General features: G+C 44.1%; 1 protein-coding gene across 4 annotated transcripts; it reads left to right on the top strand.

The window, feature by feature from the left end:
- On the top strand, positions 1–26,306 carry OTULINL (OTU deubiquitinase with linear linkage specificity like). 4 transcript variants are annotated; one of them, XM_054815131.1, is made up of 8 exons: positions 1–226; positions 15,231–15,390; positions 15,499–15,530; positions 15,638–15,729; positions 19,128–19,277; positions 20,058–20,186; positions 22,001–22,273; positions 24,048–26,306. In XM_054815131.1, the coding sequence occupies exons 1-8, from the start codon at positions 130–132 to the stop codon at positions 24,225–24,227; spliced, it is 1,113 nt and encodes a 370-aa protein (XP_054671106.1). In that variant the 5' UTR covers positions 1–129; the 3' UTR covers positions 24,228–26,306. The 4 variants fall into 4 exon arrangements, with proteins under 4 accessions (XP_054671106.1, XP_054671107.1, XP_054671109.1 ...); XM_054815132.1 differs by lacking the exon at positions 1–226 and adding an exon at positions 3,165–3,520; XM_054815134.1 differs by lacking the exon at positions 1–226 and adding an exon at positions 6,416–6,487.
- Positions 26,307–27,018: the final 712 nt, after the last annotated feature.

Raw genomic sequence — 27,018 nt, forward strand, 5'->3', positions numbered from 1 at the left:
AGGAAGCCAGATCCTCTCACAGCTTGTTGATCTGTGAAGACGAGCTGAGTCTGTAGAGACTCATTTTCTACCCCCAGCAAAAGAAGTCAGGGGACAGAAGTCCAGCTGGGGGGATACTCTGGAGAGGAGATGCAGAGGCAGCATGACAGAAAAGCAAGTAAGAGGAGAGACCAGTTCACTGAGCAAGAAAAACAGAGCAGAATCAACCACTCCAAGAGAAGTGTTGGTAAGTTCGTAGAGCGCGGCTCTAAGTTTTGGCATCTCGCCAAGCCGGTGATCAGCTATAGGAAGCTCCTGCGCTGCAGATCATAGCTGCATGGGCACTGCTTTTATCTACGCGTTGAACTATACCTGGCCTTAGTAGCAGTAATAAATGATGATAAATAGGGAAATGGTTCCTGACTGTTAATAATGGACATGAAAAACTGAAGCGTGAAGCTCTCACCCGTTCTGCACCTGGGTTTCCTACTTTCACTGGGTTGGATGCTGTTGCTTCTGTTTCAGCAGACAATTTAGCTCTCCTTTTGAATTGTTTACATTGTTTGGGCTGTGGTTATAATCCTGCTGCTCACCTGCAGATGGGAGCAAGAACATGGCACTTGCTTCTGCTGCTGATTTGTGGGTTTAACCAGGGACGGTTAAAATATCTTCATACTTGCTTAGCGCGGCTTTCGGTATAAGCTTTTGCTGTACGTGCTGTGCAGTCTCGTGTGGGTACAAGTGGAGGGAGGTAGTCGCAGTGGTGTCTGCAGCTTGGAAAGGCCGTGACCTGCAGAAAAACCTGGAGGTTCCTGTTATGGGCAAGTTCATAATGCTCACCTAAAGGAAGGAAATATCACAAATATCCCTAAGTGGCAGGGGTTTGCTATCGGCACATAGCCTCGTCTGACTATCATAAATATGTGCAAAATGCCATCACCAGAAGTCTGGAGGGAGAGAATCAAACTTAGGCTGCTGTTTGATTCTGCTCCGAGAATCAAACTCTCCTCTTGTCCCCACGGAGCTGCTGCCTGCCTGGGAGCAAAGCAGGGGAGGCATTACTTCTGTGGAAACTTGTTGAATGCATACTCTAAATAAGGCCTTCTCTAGCTCCCAATATTTTTTCCCAAGATATTTTGGGGAAGTCCACACTTTCTGAAGCTTTCTGAATCCTTGCAGCAGCATGTTTCCCCTTCTGCACAGTCCATAAGAGAAACTGCCTTCCAGTTAGCTGCTATCCCCCTTTTGCAGCTGATCCTGGCTCAGGTGTAGACCTTGCTTGCTCTCCTTAGGATTAGCCTAACTCTTGTTCAGCTGCCAGGAACGGCATGAGCTCATCCCGACCAGTCCAACAGAGAGTGCAGGAGGTCTCGGTGTTCCTTGGCTCGGTCTTACCGGAGCTGTCTGTGTCCCAGACCGAGGAGGGGCTTGCAGAGGAGGGAGAGGCTGTCCGGTGTCAGCAGCTTGCAAAGAGGAGAGACAATATTCTCCTGCCAAAGCCCACAAATGGGAAAGGGTAGTAGAGTGCTCTCCATAAGTGGCTCAGGGAAGAGGTCCAGAAAGAGCTAAAGGAGGAAGAAAAGGCATATGGACAGTGTTTGCTAAAATACCTCAAGAGGTTTCAAGTAAGTGATCGCCATGTAATTGATTGCCCCAGGGTTTATTCCCACACGGAGCACACACAGAGTGCACAGGCTTTTTCTAGATGGCACTGACGTGCCGAATAAATGCCCCGAGGTGAGAGCAGAGAGCTGGGAAGTGGGAAGGACTCACTGATACGGGGTTGATCTGCAGTGTTTGTACCATGTGTGTTTCATCTCTCTTCCCTTAATGAGTCAGCAACCAGATAAACATTAACTTTCAGGCCTGTCTGCACAAGGAAATCACCTATTAAATCCTAAGATTTTAACACAGGTTAGAGAGGGCAGAGAGAGGCAAATTTGGATTTGGCTGGAACGCTAAACCATCAGGTGGCACCGACACTCGCCCGGCCAAGGCAAGAAGGAAACTGGAAAGGGAAGCTGAAGCATGTGATGGCTGCAGGCAAGACGTGGCTCAAACAAATCCCAGGTACCTCGGAGCCTTTGCAGGTGGATGCCGCATCAGCTATATCCTAACAGCATCTCTCCTAGCTGCGCCCCCCGAGACACAGCTATGTTAAACCACAGACTGCATGTCCGAACAGAAAGCACCAGCTAGCTGATGCTGCAGAGAAGCGCAGAGCGAGCACTTAGAAATACTTTTTTTTTTTCCAAAACGGAATTTTCTATGGAGCAGCACACAGTGCTGCGCAACTGACAGCTTTTTAGGCCTCTTAAGCCAACTATTTACTCTTGCTATTCTTAGCTGGGTTTGAAGCCTAGATTTTCTTTTACTTGGATAAGTATGTCCATGGCTTTCTATGAGTGCATGTAAGTGAGCGCTGGGCACACCGGCATCTAACGGGTTTTGTCTGTTTCATTCCCTTGCCCCCGTTAACTGAGAGAGACGGAGAAACAATCTGATACTCATGCCAGACAGTACAAATCTCTTCACTGTTTCATGAAAAGTGTTGATTTTCTATCTATCTCCAACCATTTTAATATCTTATGATATTTTAGAAGAAAAAAGAAAACAAAAACCCAACAAAACCCAACAAAAAACCCTCAACCCTGTAAGTTTGTCCTAGCTCTGTACTGGAGCAAACTGCTTATAACTCTGTAAAAGATTTAAGTTTGCGTCACTTGTTCAGACCATTACAATTCCCTTCTGTTTGTCCTGCAAAGTCTCTTGAGAGATGGAAGAAAATTGTTCTTTAATGTGTAACCAGAAAAAAAATTACACCCGTCTATGTAAATTCTCTACATACAGCTGGGACAAATTACACCTAAAAGACTGCTATAAGGGAAAGTACCTGGTAAGGGTGAATTTCTTTCTGGATGAATGCACTTCATCTTGTTAATGAGTGCATTAGTGAGGAAATGAACATTTAACGATAGGAAAAAAACCCAAACCAACAACGCTGAAGTCACTAAGTTGTATTTACATTTCATAGCTCAGTTTCTCAGACGGATGCTGATGGCGTTGGTCTCCATTAAGGGAACCGCTGCTATAAAATTTAAAATAACGTAGCGTGACACCAAAGCACAGATTCTCCCTAACGGACGGAGGAGCTGCGGGGACTGCTGGGGAAATGGAGAGCTCCGCTCCTTTCTCGAGCTGAGGACAGGCCGAGACACGGGGGACAAGGGTTCGCCTTCCTCCCCGAAACGGGGTCCGCGACCACCACGCTGCCGCTGCCCCTCGGTGTCTGCAGGCGGCTCGGAGGTCTCGGGGCCTTCTCCCCACCCGGCAAAACGAAACCACCCCCGCTCCGGCGCCGGGGCAGCACGGGGCGGCACCGACCGGGCGAGAGCCCAGCGCCCCTGAGGCGACGGGGCGGGGGGGGGGCGGAGGCCCTGCGGGATCCCCGCCCCGGGGGCCGCCCCGGGCGGTGTCGGCGTTGCGTTGGTAGCCGGGGTTTGAGCCCCGGGGAGGTGCAAGCGGAGAGCGACGGAGCGGGGTGAGTCGCGGCGCGGGCTGCGGGGGGGCTGGTGGGGTCTCCGCGGTCGCGGCGAGGGTTTGGGTTTATTTGCTGCTTCTTTATTTTGTAATTTTATTTTCCACTTGACTCTTTTGGGGCCGTTTTCCCGAAGTGGCAATACCCGGAAAACTGCTGTAAAGGTCTCTGCATGGGGACTGCCTCGGGCGTGACCTCCCCCCGTCCCCCGCCCCGGTCCCCCCGTCCCCCGCCGGGACGCGAGGCGCGGCGCTGGTGCGGCTCGGCCCGGAGCGCACCTGCTCGGTGGGGCCGGAGGGTGCCTGGCACGGCAGCGACCGGGGGGCCTCTGGGGAGAGACTGCCAGGCGAGTCTGCGGGGAGGAGTTTTATATAGTCGAGTTTTGGGTTTGTTTGGTTCGGGTTTTGGTTGGGAATCTGTGTGTGCCGAGTGCTCGGTGCCGTTAGCTCTGAGGTACGTGGGGATCGCCGTGGTTTTACAACAACGTGTCCCACTTTCGCAACAGGTGTGCGTTTAGGGTTTTCTTACTTGTTTTGTTGGGGTTTTTTTCTTGATTCTCCTTGGATTTTGTTTTTTTCTTACTGTGCGGAATCCAAATTTAAATGTTGCAGACTGGCTCGTATTCCCATCGGAAAGGTGAAGGTTTAGGAAAAAGGGGATCGGACACAAACACGTGATTTGGGAAGACTTGGGAAGATGGACGTGCACCCCTTCTGATCTGCTTGCCAGTTGCTTGCAGCTCTCAGCGTTACGCATCTCTTAAGTCACTGTCAATTGGTCTTTTAGATTGAAGATACCGTGCCCTACCAGTTTATTCTTCTGCTGCACATTTTAGGATGCATTTCTGCTTCAATAGTTACTGGTCCAGTTCTCATTTTGCACTGCCTTTCATACTAGCCAACTGGTTTGCTTTTTAGAGGAGCTGTACAAATTATATTCAGTTTATACTTTAATTTTCTGTGGTGGAGAAAGAAGCAGATTTCTGCGGTATCTATTAAGTGAGTTTTAAGCTAGCGTGGTGCTAACTGCTCTGTTGCTAGTATGAGCAAGTACAGTTATTCCCACTTCCCTCCTTTGGCCCGCTCCAGTTTCTGCAAGTGATGAAGCAAAGAGAGAAAGCGTGCGAAACAGGAAGAAATTACCCATTTTGGTTTTAAGGCTCAGAACACTTCTTTTTAGTCATTTAAGTTTGCTCCTTTAAGAATTTTATTTCTTTACTGCTGGAGAAATAATTTAATTAGAAACTGAAGGAGACACCATACAGTAAGAGGAAAAGCTGCAATTTTGCATATCTATACAAAATACTGCCAGTGAAGGGTGTTAGAATTAATTTTCAAGGGCAAAAGCAGCATTGAAATGTTGGTCAGCATATTAAATGTGAATGCTTTTATGGACAAGTATCTGCACTTGGATTTGGAATTGTTAAAAATTGTTTAATTTTTGTAGTTCTGAGGTTTTTTTGCATTGGGATATAAGTTTTTTTCATTTTGTTTAACTTTTTGGACCAGGTTGCCTGACTAGATGGTGTGGATTTCCCATTCAACATCAGGATTTTCTGTCCACCTTGTTTCTTAAATATAACTTCCAGGTTAAATCCTTATGTCCTATCTACCAAGGATATAACACCAAACATTAAAGGGTTTTTCAGTAACATCTGCAGTTTTTCTTGAGCTTAATGTCTGAAAATGATTGACCTTGCATGATTACCCAGGCAAATGAGTTTGAGATTTCAGAAGTACCTCTGTGCTGTACCTCCTGACCCTGTGCAGCTGAACTGTGGGAGTCATGGTGCCAAACTATATTAGGAGAGATGAGTATAGTTATAATTTAGTTGCTTTGAAAACAGAAGGGAATGACCATTGCTCAGGAGTCAAAAGGTTGCATAATTACGCTGCTTTTATTACACTTACGTAACCAAATTTGTGGATGTGATTAGAATTGCATAAAGTTTACCTTCAGGAGCTTCTTAATTTTCTCTTGTTTTAAGCTGCAAAATTATTTTTGCAAAAATTACCATAGGGCCACATTAGTCCTACTTTAATCACATTTTTATTCAGGTATTCTGACCTCTGAAGGAGTTATAGTACTCTTTAGCATTTGACTTCAAATCTGAGTTGCTGTCTGACATCCGACCCTGAATCGCTTCAGGATCAGTTTTCTGCTTTGAGGGAATTTGGGAAAGCAGGGTGGACACGCGGCATCCCTTCTGCACTCCTGGGTTGATGCGGCTGGTGCATTGCCGGCACGTCGCAGTAACGGCGAGCTCTGCCCGTGTGCTCTGTTGCTGGGGTTCCCAGCGTGGCAAACGCTGGTTCCTCTGTGCGTGGTTGCAGCGCCAGGGATCAGACGTGACAATATTGTGCCTTCCAGAAAGACAGAGAAATAGCTTTTATTAACTAAAATGTCAATGTTTCGTGATAGAAAACTGTCAGGACTCGTGTACTCCAGCCACAGCAACGTAAAAGTGGTCCATGACAGTGTTAAGAGCGGAGTTTGTAGCTAGGGAATCTTGTACCGGTTCTGGGGTGCTGGAGAGAGTTTAGTTTGTATATTACAAAATTTGGTATGACGGAAAGTTGTGTTTTGGGGTTTTTTTTTCCATTAACAGTATAACTCATGGTTGGGCTATCTGTTGCCTGATCATATAAAATCATGTCAAAGTTTTGCCCTAGCATAAGTGAGGGGAAAAAAAGGAGACACGGGTGTTACTGTCCACTTATTGAGAAGGTTCCAGTGAAGGCAAACATACTGTAAAATACTCCAAAACTTCATTAATTTTCTGAGAAATTTTTATGTCAGCAGCTTCCAGTTTCTTTGCAGCCTTATTCTGTCTTTGTAGTTTCTTCCCATTTTTTCACTGCCGAGGAGCAACACCATCCAGTTTTGGCATCCCCAGGATCCAGACCCCAGTGCTTGGGATTTCTGTGTAGCCTGTGCAGAGGTGACAGCAGCTCCTGACCAAGAGAGGAGGTGTGTCTCTAGCTCCCGTCTCCGTGTCGCCATCGGGGAGGGGTGCCACTTACGCCATGTACCTGGGCAGAGAGATGTGGCTAGCAAGGCAACTTGTGCTGCCCAGATGTTTCTTTCAACAAACATTTCTCTGAGGACGAGGCTGTGGGCTGAGTGGAAGAGTTGTGTTATTTGAGCCACATCGCATTAAGGTGGAGGGATAAAATCGTGGGATGCTGTGGCCGTATACGCTCAGTCTTCAGTCCTGTCACTAGCTGCGCATGTGGTCTTGGGTAAGACCCCATCTCAGATTCCTAGTCCATAGTATGTTGCCAAAATTTTCCAGATTTCTTGAGTGTTTGGCATTTATGTTTTCAGGACAGGGTGGTCATGTTGGGTGAATGGTGCTATGAAAGTGGGAAATGCATGACTTAGCATCAAACCAGTGCCCTGACGTGATGTGGTGGGCATGAGGCTTTGACTGTCATCAAGTCTGCCCTAGCATCTCTGCAGCGAAGAAGCATCATGACAAGGTGCTTGGTGCCCGCAGGTCAGTTGCCACCAGGGAAATGCTGGCAAGTTTTGAAGTGCCAAATTTGTGCGCAATCATTCTTTCTGCAAACTGAAATTACTTGTTTCAGGTCTGTCTGTGTGTCCATCCTACCGGTGTCCCCCAGTTTTGCTCTGAGCACAGCTCCGCGCTGTGTGCATGCCTGCTGCGTTTGTCTGGGAGCAACCTGCACACGTGTTCACCGTTCCTCAGTTCTGGTTTCATTTCGTGTCACTTCCTGCGCACAAATTTCAGCTGTGATGTGCTTGCCAAAGGCTGAGGTTTTAAAAATACATGATTTCATATCGTCGTACGTCTTTAAAAATGACGCTGCCGTGTTCCAAGGTTAGAAACTGTCCAGTACTCTGTATTTCATTTTCTTTACAAGCGAAGATAAATCGTGCCTTTGCCCAGTGCCAGCCCCTTGAGAAGAGCTCGATATGCAGGGTTGCACTTAACCATATTTCACAGGGCTGCATAATTTGTATTTTATGTAGACCTTGCCATGTAACTGTCCAGTTTTTAGGCAGTTTGTGCAAATGCAGAGGTGTCAGGGAACCGCGGTCTCTTGGTCTCTGTGACCGATGTCCGGAGCGCTTCGCTTGAAGCTTCTCTTGGCATCCAAGTGTTTGTAACAATACCAAAAGTGCATTAGCAACAATTAATAATCTGTTTTTACAAGCAGAGAACTTCCACACAGAATGTTCTGTGTTCTTGAATCACGTTTTTAGGAAATGTTTGTACTAGCTATGGCTATCGCTCTGGGTGATAGTAACTGAAATTTCAGTTATCTTGATGCAGTTTTACTTTTCAACATGCCTTCTTTGCTTAAGATTTTAGGCAAGAAGTGCACAGTAATGCACTCCCAAAAAATGGCAAAGGACTCCTCCATGCGTGCGCTAATTAAAACACGCCAGATCGAAACTGTTGCCCTTTAAAAGCTGGAGACAGAGCAGGGTTTAAACAGGCCAGCTGCTTCCATGCTAATAGCATTAGCTCGGCAGAATAAAGCTGAAGTTTTGACTTCCATCGGGCTGGACATTGAGAGGCAGGGGGAGAGAGAACTAAGACCAATTTCTTTCATTTGCATTCAGAGTGATGGCTTCGATATTTTGCTTTCTGTTGCCTTTCCCTTCTGTTTCTAATCTGTTTTGGAAAGAGGGAGAGAGACAAGTAAAGCTCCTAAGCAGACAGATTATACAGCTGGAATAACCTCTGCACATCTCTGGTGGGAAAGCAGAGCCTTTGTGATCTGATGCAATGCCAGGAGATGTGAAATATTTGTGATTATTAATCATAAATTATATGTGATTATTAATCCATGTGAAAAATACACACCTCTGCATGGCACTTTGTTGCACACAGAGTCTGGTACACTTTTGGAGAGGACCGTGCTCTGAAGACAGACATAAAATCTGTGTCGTGAGGGTACAGCAGTAAGACCCTGTAAGGAGATGGGAATGAGGAGGTCCGTGGATGCGACGTGGTCAGAAGGGGCTGGCTTTCAGAGCAGGGTCTTTACCTGATGTACGCACCACCTCTAAGAATTAACAGCTGTGACTGATATCGCTTAGACAGTAAACAAGTTCAGTTGAGTTGATTTTTTTGTTTGTCGTGGGTTACTTGATGCTACTGTTCTCCCAGCTATCACTTGCGATAACCGTTTATCGACAGGTAGAAACTTAAAATTCTTTGGACTGTCCCGCCCTGCGTGCCTACCGAGTGGATCTGCATTTCTTGCTGCTTTCTCCCCTGAGCTACAGCACTTCAGCAAGTGGTGCCTCAAGGCGTCAAACCACTGTTTCGGAACGAGCCAGCTGGTGACCACTGAGAGGCTGGGGAATCACCCGGGGCTGTCCGTGGGGTGTTTTGTCCCAGGAGCGCTGACGGTGGAGTCTGATAAGCAGTTTGTTTTCCCCTGTGCCGCTTGCGTCGAGATCTTGCCCATGCTGGTTGCTGTAGGCGTTCCCTCTTTCTCAATCCAGGTATCTTCCCCCCTCCTTACGAGCAGCTGGAGGGCTCCTCTGCTCTGCCACCTGCACCCCTCCTCCAGTGCCGACGTGGCGGCCGCTGCTGCGAGTCTTGCTGGAGTCACAGAGCCCGCCGGTCCCATCCTTTGAGGCGACGGGCAGCAGGCTCGAGAAGGTCCTGCTCCTCCTGGGTGGCAGTGACCCTGATGCCTGCACTGTGTGTGTGTGGGGGGTGTCAGGCGTGCATCCAGGCAGGGCTGGGGGTGCTTCCCGTGGCGGGGAGCCCCGGGGAGGGGGCAGCCACCGCTGCAGCCTGCTGGAGCTCTGCCTGGAGAGACCTGGAGGGATGCTGCCTGTGGTACCACCCAGCCTTGTTAGCAACTAATCACTGCACATCCTTGGAGGGTTGGGCCATAGGTACAAGTCTGGTGCTGTCTAGCAAACAAGATTTAAAAAAAGGAGGAGGAAAAAAAATGTCTTATTGCTAGGTAAGACTTCAACATTTTTTCCCCATAACTGAAGCTTCAGTTATCTAGACAAATCAACAGAAGAACCCAAGGTATTTATACCACTTAGTCTTTCAGCTAAATTTAAGCGTAAAGAGATGTTCAGGAGGAAAGTATTTCCTTTACTCTGTCAGTTTGAACTCAGCACAGGAAAAGAAATAAAAGGCATTTTGAAGAGTTGTGTCTGCAAATAGATAAACCAGAAACAAACAAGAGCAGCATTAGGAATGACTCAACATGCAGCTCAGCAGCAGGCGTAATGAGAATCCTTAGAGTGGGCTTCGTTCAAATAATGTATTTAGTGCATTTACGTAAGTTCTGTTTGAAGTGTACAGGCATTAAATAGCAATTCTGAATGAGGGAGGATTTTTTGCCATATTAAAAGGAAAAAAAAAAAAAGAAGGAATCATCACAATAACAGAAATTTCAGAGACTCCTTTAAAGGCAGGTTATTCTCTTTTTCATGATTTTTTTACTCATAGTTAGGAATAAGAACTTTAAAGCGATAGGTTTTTTTTATTGGTATGAAATGCTTTTCACATGTTGCCCTGTACTGTAAATTCTCTGAAGGCTTCTCTCATGTTATTTCTTACATAAATGGAAGTGTAGCTGAGCTTTATTCATCTGAAGATCCTGCATGAAGCACCCTGTGCCTTAAATAGGAAGCTGAATTATGCAGGAGATCAAGAACTGAATTTTCCTTTTGTTCTTGTAGGAATTTGTAGAGAGAAAAATGGCAGGCTAGGGTATGCATTAGTATCTTGAATATAGAGATGAAATTGGTTTTGTAAAGGTAACTCTAATAGGGTATATTGTAGATAATCACGCAGTAGGTAAGAACGCATCATGCTTGTTGCTACAGAGTAGGAATAAAGTGTCATAACTGGATAGATGTGTTACCAGCAGCCGTTTGGGTCCTGTTGATGACTGGGGAGTCCAAAAGAGGCTGCCAGCCTCTCTATTTTTCCTGAAAGATTTTTGCAGAAAAGAGACAAGGGCTGAGAGGGCACTTGGGACTCGCACGCAGGACAGCTGTGTAAATAAAGCCTTTCTTGCAAGTGATGGGCCACAGCGCTACCAAAACTACTCCATTTTCTAGGTAATTGCGTGATTCTAGTTCTGGTTTGGGGCTGGGATTCTGCTTTGTTATTTTTTTGGAGTAGAAGTTGAGATCTGATCAGCAGACATGGTGGAACTTTTGATAAGTCACTGATGATTACCATCTTTGCCTGTAAATGATTCTCTTTTTCTTCTTGTACCAAGTAGAGAGCCTTATCTCTAGGTGTTATGTTAGAACAGGTGAAGAAGGTTTTCTTAACAAGTTGACATTGCTTTGCTCTGTAAACAAAGGGCTTCATAATGAAATAGTTACTGAATTAAGCAGTGCTTCCCACGTATCATGTTTTGTGCTTGATCTGTTCTGTTTTCAGTAGTTTTTTCATTTTTTTAGTGTGTCGCTGGTAATGAACTGGGAAATGAAAGACTTTGTAGTCACTTGGCACTACTTAAAACGGCATGTTTCTCTCTTCTAAGCTGTTATGGGATGCAATCTATTGTAGGTATTGAATTTTTATAATTAATAGCTCTTTGCTCTGTCTCCCTCTTGCCTCAGTCAGTTGAGGTGTACGTGCGCATCTGTGCGTCACGCTGATGCCTGCTCTATAAGGATAAGTTTGCTTGTTTTCCCTTAAAAGAGGGAGTTAGCCTATTTCAGAACATACCTCCGTACTGATACTACATGGCCTGGGAAAAAGGGATGTGGAACTGTGACGAGAGCTCTGCAGGCACACACTGAGCGCAGGCGGACTCGGACCCCCATGCCAAGCATCCCATCTCTTGGCTGAGGGGTCCGTCTTCCTAGCTCTGGGTCCGAGAGGGGAAGGAGGAGGAGGGATATGGGTGGGCAGCAGAAGGGTTGGATCTGAGGGATCCCAAATTCTGTCTCCCTCTTTGATACTTGCTTTTCAGGAACCGAGAACATAGTCTTGTGTGACGGGAGTACGAAGCTCAGCCACTTTACGGTAACAAGTACTGTGTCCTGCTTTCAGTACCAAAAAGACTGTGAAGAGGAGTGTCCTGATAAGAAGTCACGCGGGCAGCTTTTCATTTTGGAAGGCACTCTGTTATCTTCCTGGTAGCCTTGTTACAGGGAGGGAGGGAAGAAGTAAAACAAGGTGAATGTGACATCAGACTCGCTGGAATATTGGATCGTGCTTCAGCGCTATGTGCAGTGCTGCCTGCTAGTTCCCAAGCTGATCACTTTATATTTTGCATTTCATCAGTTATGCATTTTTAAGGTGGCAGCCTCCAAAAAAGTTGTGAGGGAGTCAAATGTGGAGCTAATCCTTTAGAGACTCTTCTTGAGTTACTTGTGAAAGAGGCAGATGTTGCAGATGTCTCTTACTCATCTTTTTTCTGGCCTTTTTTGTTGTGTTTTTCTTCTTTCTTTTTTTTTTTTCTTCTTTTTTCTTCTGTGTGTCTCTCCTCCTGACTTTGTGGGGGAGTAAAAGCTTAAGGTTTGGCACTAGCAGGAAGCTGATGATGTGGCATGAAAAGAAAACACGGTCTACTACTTGCATTGTAAGATAAACACTGCTATCAGCTCCTGCTTCAGCGCTGTTCAACCTCTGTTCATCCAAATTTCTGCTGGAAGCTGTGTTAGAAGTCCCAGGGGCTTTATTCTCCTGCATGGGGGAAAGGTCGAACCTCCTTGTCCCCGCAGTGATGCTCATGGTCAGTCTTCAAAGAGACGTGAGCCCCAGCAGCCGGTCGCGGCACCGACAGGCTGTAACTGCCTCCTGAGGAACAGGATGAATTGTGTCCGTATCCCAGGGAAATGCGCTGGGTTTAAAAATCCATGGGTTTATTTTATTCCCTCCACCAGTGCATTATTAATTTAATTGCTCTTTGGTTTCTGAAGAATTGTGGAGGGGGCAGGGAGGGGGTGGAAAGATCTATTTTAAACTGCCCTCTTCTTTAATTCATGTCTTGTTCGTGATGTATTTTTACCAGCGGCACTTTGTGATCCGACTGCCACTTCTAAATGTCATTTACTTGAATAAAAAATGTAATTACATTTCTAAGTGTGCCATAAGCACTGAAAGTAGTAACTGAATCACAAAGTGCATTTTGAACAGCAGCTTTCCCACGACAGGAGGGAAGGTTTATGAAGTCCAGGGTATGCTGTAATACAACTGCAGCAAAAATACTCAAAATATCTTGTTTGCAGGTTTTCCCACCTCCCATTAGACTTTTTATTTGAGAAATACTTACGTATAAGTCTCCCATACTAATTAAAAATGGATGAACAATATTAGGTTGTTTCATGTTCCGTGACATCGATTTGTGGTTTTGATTGAAATCAGTAAGCCAGTGCTTCCCAGCGCTCCTTGAAGAACATTTGCTCATGCACCTGTTAACCGTGTGCCTTGAAAGGGGGTTTGCTGGACTCCAGTAGGTTTTTTGCAGGATTGATACCATCAAAAGCTTTTTCAAAAGATTGTTGGATTCAACTTAAAAGCTCATGCTGATGCAAACCTCTCATCTTTTTGCCAGTAAAAGGGGTAAAGGAAGAAATTTTGCATTCACCTGTATTCTCGGTACTCAATAAAGCAAAGTATGTCATTTGAACAGGTGGACCAGCTCTCGCTTTTTATAGTCCCAGTCTGTTCGAGATCAAAAGAGGGACCATACAGTCAGTTTAAGTAATGAAATGAAAGTCTGTTGCATCTTCCTTTCAATACCATATGTTTAAATTGCCGTTAACGAATTCCGTTTGAATCATCATTGGTTTTCATACAACACTGTGACAATATAAATCCAGAATACCCATCGATCCATGGGCTGAACCACATTTGTAAGCCTTCAGGTTCCCTTCTAGTTAGCAGAAGGTTCAGTTATTTACAGACTGCTGAGGTTTTCTCAATGCCGATGCCTTTATCCTAAAGAAGAGAGAGAAAAAAAATGCGGTGGCTTCATTCTGCCAGGACTGTCATCCGTCGCTAATTCTCAGTTATTGTTCTCTAGGTAGCGATTTGGGTGCTTATTAAGAACATGCCTAATGGTGTCCCAGCAGCAAGTGTGTGTGTGTGTGCTGTAAGTGGGAGCGTCCCAGTGTTTCCACGAGCAGTTTTCAAACCTGATATTTGCTGTCTGTTACTTGGCATCAGTAATAAATGCTCCCCGCGGCTTCAGATTTTTGGTCTTTTTGGTTGCGCACGAATGCGTGTCTTGCTTTTTCCTACTCGGTGTGTGCAGGCGCAACCCCGGGTCGTGCCAGGTGTGCACACATTAGTGCAGCACGCAAGTAGAAGCTGAGAGAAGACCTGTCCGTCGTCTCGTATGAAGAGCGTTCACCGCAATACGAGTTTTGCGTAAATGGGAACTAGCACCCCAAAAGCTTCTCCCATCGCCTCTTTAAAGTTTATGAACACCTTTTCGTTTACAGCTCTTGACCTACTTTGTGTTCATGGGAGAGATGAGGTCTGGATCTTGCCTCAGGACAACTTGCGTACGACAGACATCCTGTAATAAAACTTCTTCAAACAACAGAATATTGGAAAAGGCCAAATAATCAGCGCTGCTCTGTATACATGCAACAGCGCTTGTAAAAATGTATGCGTAACTGTTTATCTTGTTGCCAAGGTTGGGATTCAGATGTAACTTTACGACTGGATAGTTGTCCGCAGTGCATGGGCTTAACTTCCTTGGAAAACTTAAGCCCCTCTTAAATTTCTTGTTAAAACCAGGAGGGTCAGAAGTTGAACTGACATAAAACTATGCTGAATGAGTAACTCCCTTTGTGGACTCTCTGGAGAAGGATTTTTCAGCCTTCTCTGGGGATGCCTTTATAAAAAGTTGAGTTCTCTTAAAGTTTTGTACTAAATCAATAAATAAGTTAATAATAGAGCAGCTGTTGATTGTAAACTCTGGGAATTTCCTATACTAAATTCCAGCCGGAGGATAAATTTCTCACTTAGGGAGCAGACACTGCCTTTGCCAACTATTCAGTCTCCAGGCCCTCTCTCAGTTCTGGGGTTTCTTATCAACAGAAGACAACCAAAACCTTCCCTAACCCTGCCCGCAGTGCCGTTTGGTTTATGTCTGTGCAGAACAGCGAGAGCACACCCCCTTTGTGATGATCTCCTGAGCATTCTACCAAATCCCCAGGGAGGAGCTTTCTCTGGAGTTTTAAATTGACCCGAAACTTGCCCAAATTGAGGCAGGATCATTCCTTTAATTCTCCTGGCGGGTGTATGATGCTTGGTTAGCTAATATTGCCTTATATGGCCTGTTTGTAGACTACAACTCCCAGGAATCTCTGGTCTTTAAAACCTTGACTTAATGGCAAAGTAATAACAGTACAGGTCTCAGGATCGGCATATCCTGAAGCAAAATTTTTTAGGGTGGGGTTTTTTGGGTTTTTTTGTTATTGAACAGTTGCTTTGGTATCCGTCTTCCTGTGACTCCATTGTAACTATATATCTAGCCTGCACTGTGTGTGGAAAATGAATGAGCCACGTGCACCCAAACCCCTAGAAACATGAAAAACTAAGTATATAAAGTATATATGTAAAGTACATAAAAATATACTCACCTTTTACATTTCATGTTTTGTTTTTCATTTGGAGGGGTATCGTACTTGGATGATTTTTCTTTTTGTACGAAAACAAATAGAAATGAGTATTGCAAAAGAGTGACAAGATTTTTTTTCCTCTCTCTTTTTATCCCTGTTTTAGGAAGGCATGAGGTGTGGTCCTGGACAGCAGCCACCAAGCAATCCTTGTGTCTCATGTGGCAAACAGTGAAAGTGCAGCTAATGCTAAGCATGTCTTTCCTCGTTGCTGTTGTTTGGTATTGCAGAAGGCTATACAGCTTCTTAGCACAACTACTGAAAAGGTAGGGTTTTATTATGCAGACTTTAATCTTCCACGCCGTTGCTTATTTCAGTAAATATTGACCTTTGACAACTCCTCTTTGACACCTGTTTTATCATTTGGATTTCAGGTGGAGCATCTACCTTCAGAGAAAACTCATAAGTAATCTTTTTGTTGTAATTCTGTATTCATTAATGCCCCTGCCCCCCGCTACCTTTTAAATGCAGAACGGCAGAAGGTAACTAATCTGTGAATTAATCTGGATTTAGGGAACCTCAGTGTGCTGACAGAAGTTGATCTACTTGGTTACAGTGCGAGAGAATGGAAAGGAGAAACAAAGCAGGCCAAACACATGAGGGAGGTAAGAGTTAAATTTTAATCTCGCATGAGGACGGGGGAGAAGTACCTGGGAAAGGAATAGCGTGCCCAGTGCAAGCAGCTGCTGCAGCTACCAGAGCCTGCTACACCGGCTGGCTAAAGGAAAAGCAAAAGGGACAGCACGGGCATGGGTCTAAATAAGGACTAGAGTAGAGCAGGTCAAAATGTAGATCAGGTTTTAGTCTGGCATCTTCTCTGAATTGTCCCCTGTAGCACCAGCAACCCACGCAGCAGCCTTAACGGGAAAAATCATCCCCAGTCCTACAGCCCAAATAACTAGGTCTTAGGTGACGTCTCTTGGCCAGCCTTCGATTTAAGGTAAAAACTCTCATTCCAGGGAGGAATGAAACGCCACACCCATTTCTCTTCCAAGCTCTGAAGCTCCATGTGGCAGGACGCACGCAGTTTAACTACACCTCGCAATTCCTGCTGCCTCAAACCACACGTAGCTGGGACTAGCAAACTACTAATCTCACAGTTAATGTCCTCATCATCCTCAGCACCCCAGTCAGCTGCTGAGGGGTGGCTGGACACAGCCCTGGGCTGTGTGGGCAGGTGGCAGCCTCTGCTGCTTGTGGGCATCAGCTAATCCGTGGTGCTGCTCTTTTCCAATTCTTTTTTTTTTTTCTTTTTTTTTTCTCTTCTATAGTTCTTATTCCCTTTCATATAAGGTTTTATTTTGGGTGCTTCTTTTACTTTAATTTTTTTCCCTGTTGTATCTTTGAGCTGCTAGCTGTGACCATCTTAATTATTATACTTCTCCCTGGATTTTTATTTTTCCTACCTTGCATTGTTTTAGCTGAAGTAGTTTCTTGCAGCTCAGTGAGTTTTCCTTATAACTGGTGACAGAGTTGTGCTGCACTGAACCAGTCTTTGGGTTATGGATAGCTGAAATCCTGAGCCAAGAACCTACTAAATTCATAGTTCACCGGTGCTAGAAACACTGTTTTCTGTAAGCTTACCAACGTGTTTTTCAGTTGTGTACGTTGTTTGTACATGCTTATACCCAACAGGCAGAAATGGCAGCTGCTCTTCCCAGAAAAGATGCATATTATTGCACATGCAGTGGGCTGTTGGCAGCTCTGTCTTGGTGGCCATTAATGGAGGCCATGTGGCAGAGGGCACGGTGGGAGCAGCAGTGCGCTCTGAAGGGCCCTGACCAGTGCTTGAGGTTGGAGCAGTACTACGTTATCCTGACTTGTGATGGGGATGGGCCTCCAGGAGCAACACGTGTTTTATGGTGCGCTGTTTCAACTGTGTTAAGCCTTAGTCACCAAGGTAGGCTCAAAGACCATGGGCTGGATCTTTACTTTTACCATAAAACTTCTAGCTAAAGTAGCTATACCAGTGGTAGAGTAGTAGTATCTGTTAAAGCAAGCTTAGATTCAAATCCAGTGCATCAGCTGTGACATTATATCCATGTATCCTCATGGTATGGCATTTCAGACCAGCATAGGACAAATACAGCACCAGGTCCATATTTCTGATTATATGATGATGGTGGGAACACTGACCGTGAGATGCTGAGAGAGAGAGATCAAAAAGGCAGTGGTAATGAGAGACACTGCCTAGCCATCTGCCCTGGGCAACAGCTATGGGGTTGAACTTCAAGGTGCTGCCAATGACTGTTTCATGGATCACCTTTTCAGGGAGCCTTTAGGAGAGGAAGCAACCCTTGTCTTGGTACTGAGTAGCGCGTGGGATGTCTGCCTCAAAATGTTGCTTTCTAATTTCTGTTGCTGTTGTCTGGAACACGAGACAGCACGTACTTGTAGTCAATGTCCATGTAAGAACAACAAAGCAAAAAAATTATTACAATTGCATGCACCTTCAGAAAGGTCATAAAAATGAAGAAGTATGTTAAAAAGACCCTAATAGACAGCTAAGATACTTGAGTATTTACAGTTGGTGTATTTGGCATATATATTGCTTTAGGTCATGGTATTGGAATCACAGAGCAAATGCCTATCAGGAAGGATTTAGGAAAGGATAAAATGAAGCTGATAAGGCTAAACAGCAGTGTGAGGGAGTTACGAGAAAAAAGAAGGTATTGTTCAAAAAGCCGGAGTCATGTCCAAATGATGGAACAGAGAAAGGATCCGACATTGCCAGATTAAATGAGGAAACGCAGCAATGCCAAAAGTGCCCAGAACAACACACAACAAGGCCAAAAGTGATTTGGAGGAACAGAAGACAGCAAAAATTTTGATAAATTTGCAAACACATACTGGGCACAAGCTTTTCAGAAAATCCATAAGCCTGCTAGATGATCAGAGCTGAAAAGGAGACTCAAGGGAGTCTAGTGGATGGCTGGTTATATCAGGTAGAGGTTATCACAGCGAAGAGCACATTTTAGGATGAGGTCTCATGAGATCCTGAACCAGCTTAACGTGCTTGCTGTGCCCAAAAGGGGTGGTCCCCTGCTTGTCTTGTCTCTCCCTTTTGCTCGCCTCATTCTAGCTAAACAGTCCCTCTCCGTTTTTTGTGCTGGCTCGTACATCATCTGTTGGATGTGGCTCACCAAGATGGTGAGCTGGCAGAGACACCTGAGCTTGCTGAAGCAGCAGGACCTCCCCCGAAAGGAAGGATTTAGTAGGCTTGCGATTATCACAGCCGACGCAAAGTAAGAGTAGGGGACACTGCAGCCAAGTGGTGTCAGGGTGGGGTGAGGAAGCGGCTGAGGTGAAAGAGGACCAGGAATTGCGACCATCTTCCTGCCCCCTTCAGGAAGCAAACTGTGGGACTGATGCAGCAGCCTGTGTAACTAGAGTCCTCTTTCTAAGTTAATTCTCTGCCAGTTTATTGATCTGAATTGTCTCTCCAAGGGCTCGGATGAGAGCCAGAGGTAGTGCAGATGAAATACAGGGAGTGCGTAGCTGGAAGAAGGGCCATCCGCTTCAGCACAGAGCTGCCAGATCTGCTCAGCCTCAGGTCACCATTGCGTGATGGATTCAGGTCAGTGTAAGGAGATGTTTCTGCCAAAAGGAGTTTTCTCCAGACGCCTGTTCCTGCTCTTTTGCTGCTCCGTCCCATGTGCCAGCACAAGTCATAAAGTGGTCGGGGTTAAAGCTATTATGGCAAAGAAGTCTTTGCTGACCTCTTCTGCCTTGGTTGACCATGTGAATGTTTACACTAGCAACAGTGCAGGGGCTGGAGCAAGTTGCTGGGTTTGGAGAGAGCGCAGAGTCACTCTTAAGGGGCACTGCTAGTTTAAGGTGTTTACAAAAACTATGGTGTTAGAATGTTTTTGTGTATATAAAACATAAATATACTTGTTCTTTCCCGTAGTCCTCTCTTATGAGTAGTTTGGAATTAGACTCCAATTCAAAATGGTCTGAGATTTAAAATGTTTCTTGGTAAATTTTTTGGCTCTTTTTCTAGGCATATGAAGAACTGTTTTGGAGCTATCATATCAAATATCTGCGACAAGTCAGGAGGGACAACTATTGTGTACTAAGAGCAGTGCTTTTTCAGATATTCAGCCAAGGCATTCCTTTTCCATCGTGGATGAAGGAGAGAGATATATTAAAGGTAAAACTCATTTCCTAAATGAACATGATTCAGGTGACCTTGCACTGCAGAAGGAAGCTTTTCTCAATATGAAAACTGATGTGTCTGCTGTGGAAGTAGAGGAGGCTCATTATCAGAATTTAAAGAGAAGTTTTTCAAACTCCTTGAACTACACTTAATTGAAAAAGTGTCCCTGACCTAAACGTACTGAAGTGAACATGAGTCTAAATGGTTAAAAAAAAAAAAAAAAGTAGATGGTTAAATGTTACTGCCACCCTGCTCGGTGTCACTCCCTTAACATGAAAGGATATTTGAATCCTCCTCATCTGTGCAAAGTCTAGCGGTTTGCTTGGGAGCTGCTAAGCATGTTGCTGGAGCAGCAGGAATCCAGCCCTGGGCTCCAGGAGCTCCGGCAGGAGACAGCAACGAGGAGGTGGGGAGCTGCTGCCCATGGGGATGCGTGTGCAAATTGGAAGGTGTCTGTAATCCTAAAAACATCACTGAGTTCGGATGTATCCAGCTTTTCCAGAGTGTGGGTTATAGACTGAGAGCATATTTTCTTCTTTTTTGGCTGGCCCTGTTTTAAAAGTTTTTAAGGACTTGGCAGTCAAATGGAGGCTCCTTCTTAACATTTGAGTTGTTCTGAAGCCCATTTATATTTTTTGTTTGAACTGTACGACCGGAGGATAGAACTACATCATAAATTAAAATGTGTTTAGACATGTTTATATAACTTTATATTCTACTTCTTGTTATGGTTATGATCTCTACTTAATTAACTTCTTGTTTTGTTTTTCCCAGCTCCCTGAAAAACTTTTGTATTCTCAAGGTTGCAACTGGATTCAGCAATACAGTTTTGGGCCAGAAAGATACACAGGTCCCAATGTCTTTGGTAAATTGCGCAAATGTATGGAGACGTTAAAGACCAATGTGAGTATTTAGGAGATGGTTGAGGGGAATACAAGCACTGAGAAGCGGGTTGAGACCGAGTTAGGGAACTGCTCCTGGTTACATATTTCTGTGGCAGTCGGCCTCCCTTGCAGGTTCAGGGAGCTGAGCTGCCGGGCCAGCCATCGCCTCCTCTGCAGGGGAATCCCGTTTTGGGGGTTCTACTAGGTTAAATCCTCGGGGTCCCCCTGAAAGTTAGGGAGGGAGGTGATTCTCCCCAGAGCTGTTACGGTGTGAAATCCTCCTGTATTCTCTCCCCAAATGGGAGGGAACAAACGAACAGTGCATTTTATACTCAAACTATTGTCTTTCCTTTACTCCCTTATCATGAAATGTTGTATTTATCTAGTTTTACTATAATTTCTCCCTATGACCTGAAGCACTTGATTACAAAGACTTGTCAAGCCTTGCTGCCCCCTCTACTCGGCATATCCAGATTGCCTACATTCCCAACCAGGAGCTTACATATTGCAAACCTGGGGAGTTTTAGTAGCCCCAAAGCCTTCTGAAACGGAGATAAAAAAATCAGCCTGGCAAGACCTTGCACCTCCCTTGAGCTCCTCTGGGGTTTCTGCGTGTCTGCAGTTGCGTGAGCTCTGGACTGTTCCTATCTGCCTTGCCACCAGCCGTCCCCAGCACACCACCACCATCTCCTCCTCATCTCCCTCCCGCTGGGCATTTGCTTTGTACGCTCTCCTGGGTCACGGCCATCACGTGGATACTGGAATGTGCTGGGCTCCAGGGTTTTGGCCAAGGTTAGGTTGAAACCCTTCTCTGAAGGTATCCATTATCCAGTATATCAGATCTTAAACCATCATTTGTAATTCTACAGTACACTTTACGGTTCTGGGATGTCTTACCACAGCCACAACAGCTTATTTTACTGGTACGCATTTAAGCTAGTTCCTTTCTTCAGTAATAAAAAGAGGTAATTAAAGTAGAGATCTGGTCCTTGTGCCTTGCCTGCAACCTTGCTGTGCCACAGTGACAGCTGCCTGCCTTCTTGAGACGTGCCTGATGGTTCTCGTGTGCAGTTGTTGTTTTGTTCTGGTCGCTCTTTGCATTCGCCAGTGTTGGGTTGTTAGGCTTTTGGTTTTATCTTGTTGTAGTTCTTCGTAAGCTGATGTTAGTCCCTTAGCATTTAAACTGGATGTTTGTACAGAAAAAAAGTTTCAACTCAGCACAGTGACCAAATCCATACAATTAACAAGTTGTTGCAGAGCAGCTGTATTATGCATTATGCTGTTATTAGGCATGAGGTCTAGCTCCCAACTTCATTTTATTTTTATGAAGATGCTGTTTGGCCAGTGAGATGGATTTTTGCCTATTTTCACTAACAGGGTTCTCTGCTGCCTTTCACAGCTCCATCGCTGTGGGCTGCTGCCTGCAGATGCTGTTGAGCCTGGGCCGTGTTGGTTAATAGGCGCTTTACGCTTAGGACAGGCTTTTCACTTAGGTAGTAGAGGTCCTCTTGCAAAAGGGCATTAGTGGTTCATCCACTTGGTCTCATTTTTAACCTGTAAGGAAAGTCTTCAGGAGTGTATGAGGTGATGGGGGAATCTGTTTCTTGTTTTAGTGTTCATGGGTAAGTTAGATTTTTTTTTTTTTTGGTTGTAATTCACAGTTTATGGCCACTTCAACATACAAATGATATAAGCACAGAATTAACTGAAATTCATTTGAATCCCAGTCATTGACCATCACTGTGCAGACTGGCAATTGTTCCTATTTTGGAATCTTTCATATTAAATAGAATTCCTAATAGTTTGATTAATATTCTTCTGTGTGTTTTCTAGTGGACTGAAATAAGTGCTACTAAAAATAATGAAGAAAGAGCAAACATGTGTAATACACTCTTTTCTGATGAGAGCAAGGAGCACAAACTGTATGAGGCCATAAAATTCATCATGCTCTACGAAGTTGTTGAAGCCTATGAGCAGATAAAGAACAGGGAAGAACCTGTGCACAACCTTTTTAGCCTTCTCCTGGCTCGTGATTCTTCGTCTGACCCTTTGAGTTTCATGATGAATCATCTGAACTCCATAGGTGACTCTATTTGCCTAGACCAGGTAATGATATAAATGAAATATAAATCACAAAAGTTATTCCATCTCTGACATGATTAAGTGACTATATATCATCTCTGATAGCTGATCTGTTTTTTTCTTTTTTCTTTGGGTTGTGGGGAAGTGGACTGAGGACAGGCATTTATCTTCTAGGGAAAAAACTGTACTAGAGTAAAACAAGGTGAACAGTTTTCTTGCTGGGCCAGAAATAAATGCTGCAAGCTATCAATTAGAGTTTAGAGCAATGATACCTTTGATGTGTAAAATAATCTTAGATTATGCAGATTTGACCTGTTTTGCTTTTCCTATCTGTTCCACCATGGCAAACCCTCTGTCATGACTCTACTTTTCCCCCTCTCTTTGGTTCCCATTAGATCTAATGTCTGTTGAGAGTAGGTAATGAGAACTCCGTTAATTGTTCACCTTTATATAAGATTTTTTTTTTCAATTTTATATTTAGCGAGGAGTTAAGTACTGACATAGAATCATAGAATGGTTTGGGGTTGGAAAGGACCTCAAAGATCATCTAGTTCCAACCCCCCTGCCATGGGCAGGGACACCCTCCACTAGACCAGGTTGCCCAAAGCCCCATCCAACCTGGCCTTGAACACTTCCAGGGATGGGGCATCCACAACTTCTCTGGGCAACCTGTTCCAGTGCCTCACCACCCTCATAGAGAAGAATTTCCTCCTAATATCTGATCTAAGTCTACCCTCCTTCAGTTCAAACCCATCACCTCTTGTCCTATCACTATGTGCCCTTGTAAACAGTCCTTCTCCTGATTACCTGTAGGTCCTCTTTAGGTACTGGAAGGCTGATATAAGGTCTCCCTGGAGCCTTCTCTTCTCCAGGCTGAACAGCCCCAACTTAGCCTGTCCTCACAGGAGAGGTGCTCCAGCTCTCAGATCATCTTCGTGGCCCTCCTCTGGACTTGCTCCAACAGCTCCATGTCTTTCTTGTGTTGAGAACCCCAGAGCTGGACACAGTACTCCAAGTCTCACAAGAACAGAGTAGAGGGGCAGGATCACCTCCCTTGACCTGCTGGTCAGGCTGCTTTTGATGCAGCCCAGGACATGGTTGGGACATATCTAAGCTCCATACTGTCACGCTGCCAATAGTTGCACTTTCCAATGGGTGAAATTATTTTTTTATAATCAATTTCAGTTATCAAGTCAACTGTGAGATGTTGCAGCCACCTGCAGGTGCAGTTTGATTATAACTGGACACGTTCCGCTCTGTGTGGCTATGCCCAAGGATATGAGCTTTTTCCAAAGCATTTTTCCCGCTTAAACAATCCTTTGCAAGAAGTGTCAATGAAGATGTCAGTTCTCAAGTTTCATATACATGCAGTATAAGAATTTTTTTTTCCTTTTACTATTATATTTCTGTCATGTAGCAAGTGATCACAAGGTGGCAGGCTTACCATTTTTCAAGGTGTATCAATCTTTTAATAGTAGCTAGTCCCTTCGTGCTCCCCACTAAGGTGTGTGAGCTGGCTTTGGGAGCACGCTGTGTGTTGTGTCGGGTGGAAGAGGGATGTTTCCAAAGTGTCAGGTGTTAACCAGAATATTCACTACATGCAAAAGAGCAGTGGAAGGACTGTTTGGACATTGAGAATACCCTTGAACATTTAATTTTCTTATTTCACTTACAAAAGGGCCCCTTTTATTCCTTGTCTACTGTTTTGAAGCTAGGTGACTTGCTTTAACTTGGATTATCTTCGGTTTAGTTTTCTAAGTTTAGAATTAAAGGTCTTACAGACTTCTTTCATCTTTAGGTTGAACTGTTTCTTCTTGGATACTTACTTGAAGTAAAGATAAGAGTTTACAGACTGCATAGGTTTAATACTGAGGAATTTCAAGTAAACTATCCAGATGAATACCGAAGGGAATGGAATGAGATTTCTCTCCTGACCGAGGACGACCGCTACTATCACATCCCCCTTTTCAGAATGTGAAAGACCAATGACTTTTTTTTTTTCCTTTGTATAATATAGTGAGTGACCAGTTCCAGTGAATTAGGTTTCTAATTGGCAGCAATAAGATTTTGAGAATGCTCGTTAATGATTACAAAATGATTTATGGGTTTATTGTATAAATGTTTTGCTTTCCCATTGCAGCTCAATTCATCACCAGTCAGCCATAAAAAAACATAAAATATTTTGTTATACCATCTGGGGGAAAAACATCATATTTGAGGGTTGTCAGACAAAAAAGATTGGACTGCATGACAAACAAGGCAGAGGTAATCCTGCATTTTCCATTGTTAGTCTAAGGGTTTACTCTGACACCTCTGGATGGGTTGAACTCAAGTTCCTAAAGCAATTACTGCCTTTCCCTCGTCTGTCTCTAGCTAGGGAGGATGAATCACAGAGGAAGAAACTCCCGGGGTCCCACAGTTTATACTCCAGGCTATTAAACTTGCATTGGCTTGGGGCTACCTAGGATGGGAAGATGTAAACTCTGAGTAGCTGCTTCAAATCACACGTGGCTTCCCCCGTGGCTGGGACGGCTCCTCCAGGGGTGGGCAGAGCGAGCAGCCACGGGCTGTACTTACCTCCGACATGTGAAATTAAGCTGTCTGCACTCAGTGCTGGTATCTGAAGGTAAAGAAGTGTTAAACGGCGGGGGGGGAACCCCAGCGCGCGCGCACACACACACACACAAAAGAATACGGTGCCAGATGAATGGAAGAACTACTTTACAACTGAGGAAAGTACACGAGCTTTCCCAAACCTAAGAAGGGCAATATTAATTAATAAGTAACATGCAATAGAGTTCAACCCAGTAGCTGTCAATGGTTTTTGTCAACTTGTAAATCCTTTAAGGGCTGATTTCAACGTTACCTGCCAAGAAATATCAAGATTTGCTTTGCAATTCATTTGAGAAAGCTGTGTACAGAATACATTCACAAACACTGCCCTTTCAGAAAATACTAATTTTCTATACATTATATGCATTTAGCAGTGTCTGTACATGTTATATCCTCTGTGTATATATTAAAATCTTTACGTAAGATTGCTATCATTAGTTTAGACTTCAATGTTTGAAGAAGTCTGTCCGGGACAACTAAATGAGATTTACTTTGTTATGTGAAACATTTTGCCCCGTTCTGTTTTCTAAAAGAATCAATTGTGGTTTGATTCTTTCTAAAATGAAGGGCCTAAATTTGAACAAATATTAAAATGATATAGCAGATCTTGAAAAATATTTGTGAAAAGCTTACAATCCCATAAGCATGTGGTTGTATTGAAAAAAAGTAGGGTTTTATTATGAAGCAAAGCCTTGCCTTTCCTTACACTAGAGCTATGGGGACAGGCAGGTTTGGTTTTAACTCCTGCAGGAGAAAATACAAGCCGGTAACAAAAATGTGAACAGAGCCTGCAGTAGCTAAAGCAGTTGCATGAGGTAACTAAATGGTAAAGCTTAGAGTGCATGGAGACTGCTCGGTTCCTTTGTGTAAAGGAAAGCAATTTTATCCCTTACAGTCCTTTTATTTGTATGTATATGTATATATATATTTATAAACACAAACACCTGAGTTCTGTATTATATCAGTTTTGTTTCCTGAAAGTTTTTCTGAGTTCAGCTTTGTTCAGTAATTTGTAGCTTTTAATTAAGAAGGCTTGATACCTATAATAATTTCATCTCATCAAAACCTGCATATCAAATACTTTATTTATTAAAAGAAACTTTTTTCACTGAAATAATTTGCCTACTTTAGATTTGGTTCTGCTCTGCATGGGGAAATGTTATAATGCCTGAGAGTGGGGTTTTGCTGTCTATTTTGCATCAACAGCTAATATTTACAGCTATCAATAAACTTGCCTATATTTTATTCTTGTTTTGGTACAAGCAGACATACCAAAAAAAGGATGTATTTTCATAGGGTGCTTTTTAATGGTTTGCATATTATTTATGAATAGGAATACAAAAGCATTGCAGCTGAAAGTGTTAAATTGTCAAAATGTACATTTTTGTAATCTCGAGCACATTAATAGAAGGGCGTTAATAAAGATCTAACACAGACAGTGGAATTTATCTCGCCAGCTTGGATGTTTGCATCTGAACAAGGTCACCTTGGGCTGTCCGCCTTGTCCGTGGGGGGCAGCGGCATGCAGTCAGTCAGAGGAGTGGGTCTCTGGAAGGGTCTGGGTCTCCTCACTGACTGCAGTGGAAGCCCGCAGCAAACAGCATAAATCTCTCTGCTCTGCATGTCTGAAGTTAGGTGAGATTGATTTTGTCCCAAGAATCTAGAAAGGACACGTTGAAACATCTTCTGGCTTATCAGATGTGGGAGGTGCTAGCTGAATCACCACAGGAACAGAAGTGAAGAAGGAGGAACTTCAGGTGAGGATAATCGCCACGTCTTAGAGATAAATGTGGAGAGAGCTATACGCAGGATCTTAAGAAACACTGAGACAAGTTTGGGGCTGCACTGAGTTTTAATCAGGTTCTCTGATAGTATATTCTACATATGTATAAAGCAAAAATATGTATTTTTTGCATATAAAGAAATATATGTATAGTCATAAAAGAAAAATACAAAAAGAAAATAATCCTGAATAAAGTGCATCTGGAAGTGACAGCTGCTGCAGCATCTTTTCCAGCCAGTGGCACAGACAAGCTTGCTGTACAAATCCAGAAGCACGTGGTCACTACCATTTTATTTAAATGCAGTGCTGTAGGCAGCTAAAGTTTCAAGTCAGGATGTGTTTATTATTTATTGCTGCTAGTTTAGCAAGAAAA

The sequence above is a fragment of the Grus americana genome, chromosome 2, assembly GCF_028858705.1.
Source record: "Grus americana isolate bGruAme1 chromosome 2, bGruAme1.mat, whole genome shotgun sequence".
Classification (NCBI taxonomy): Eukaryota; Metazoa; Chordata; class Aves; order Gruiformes; family Gruidae; genus Grus; species Grus americana.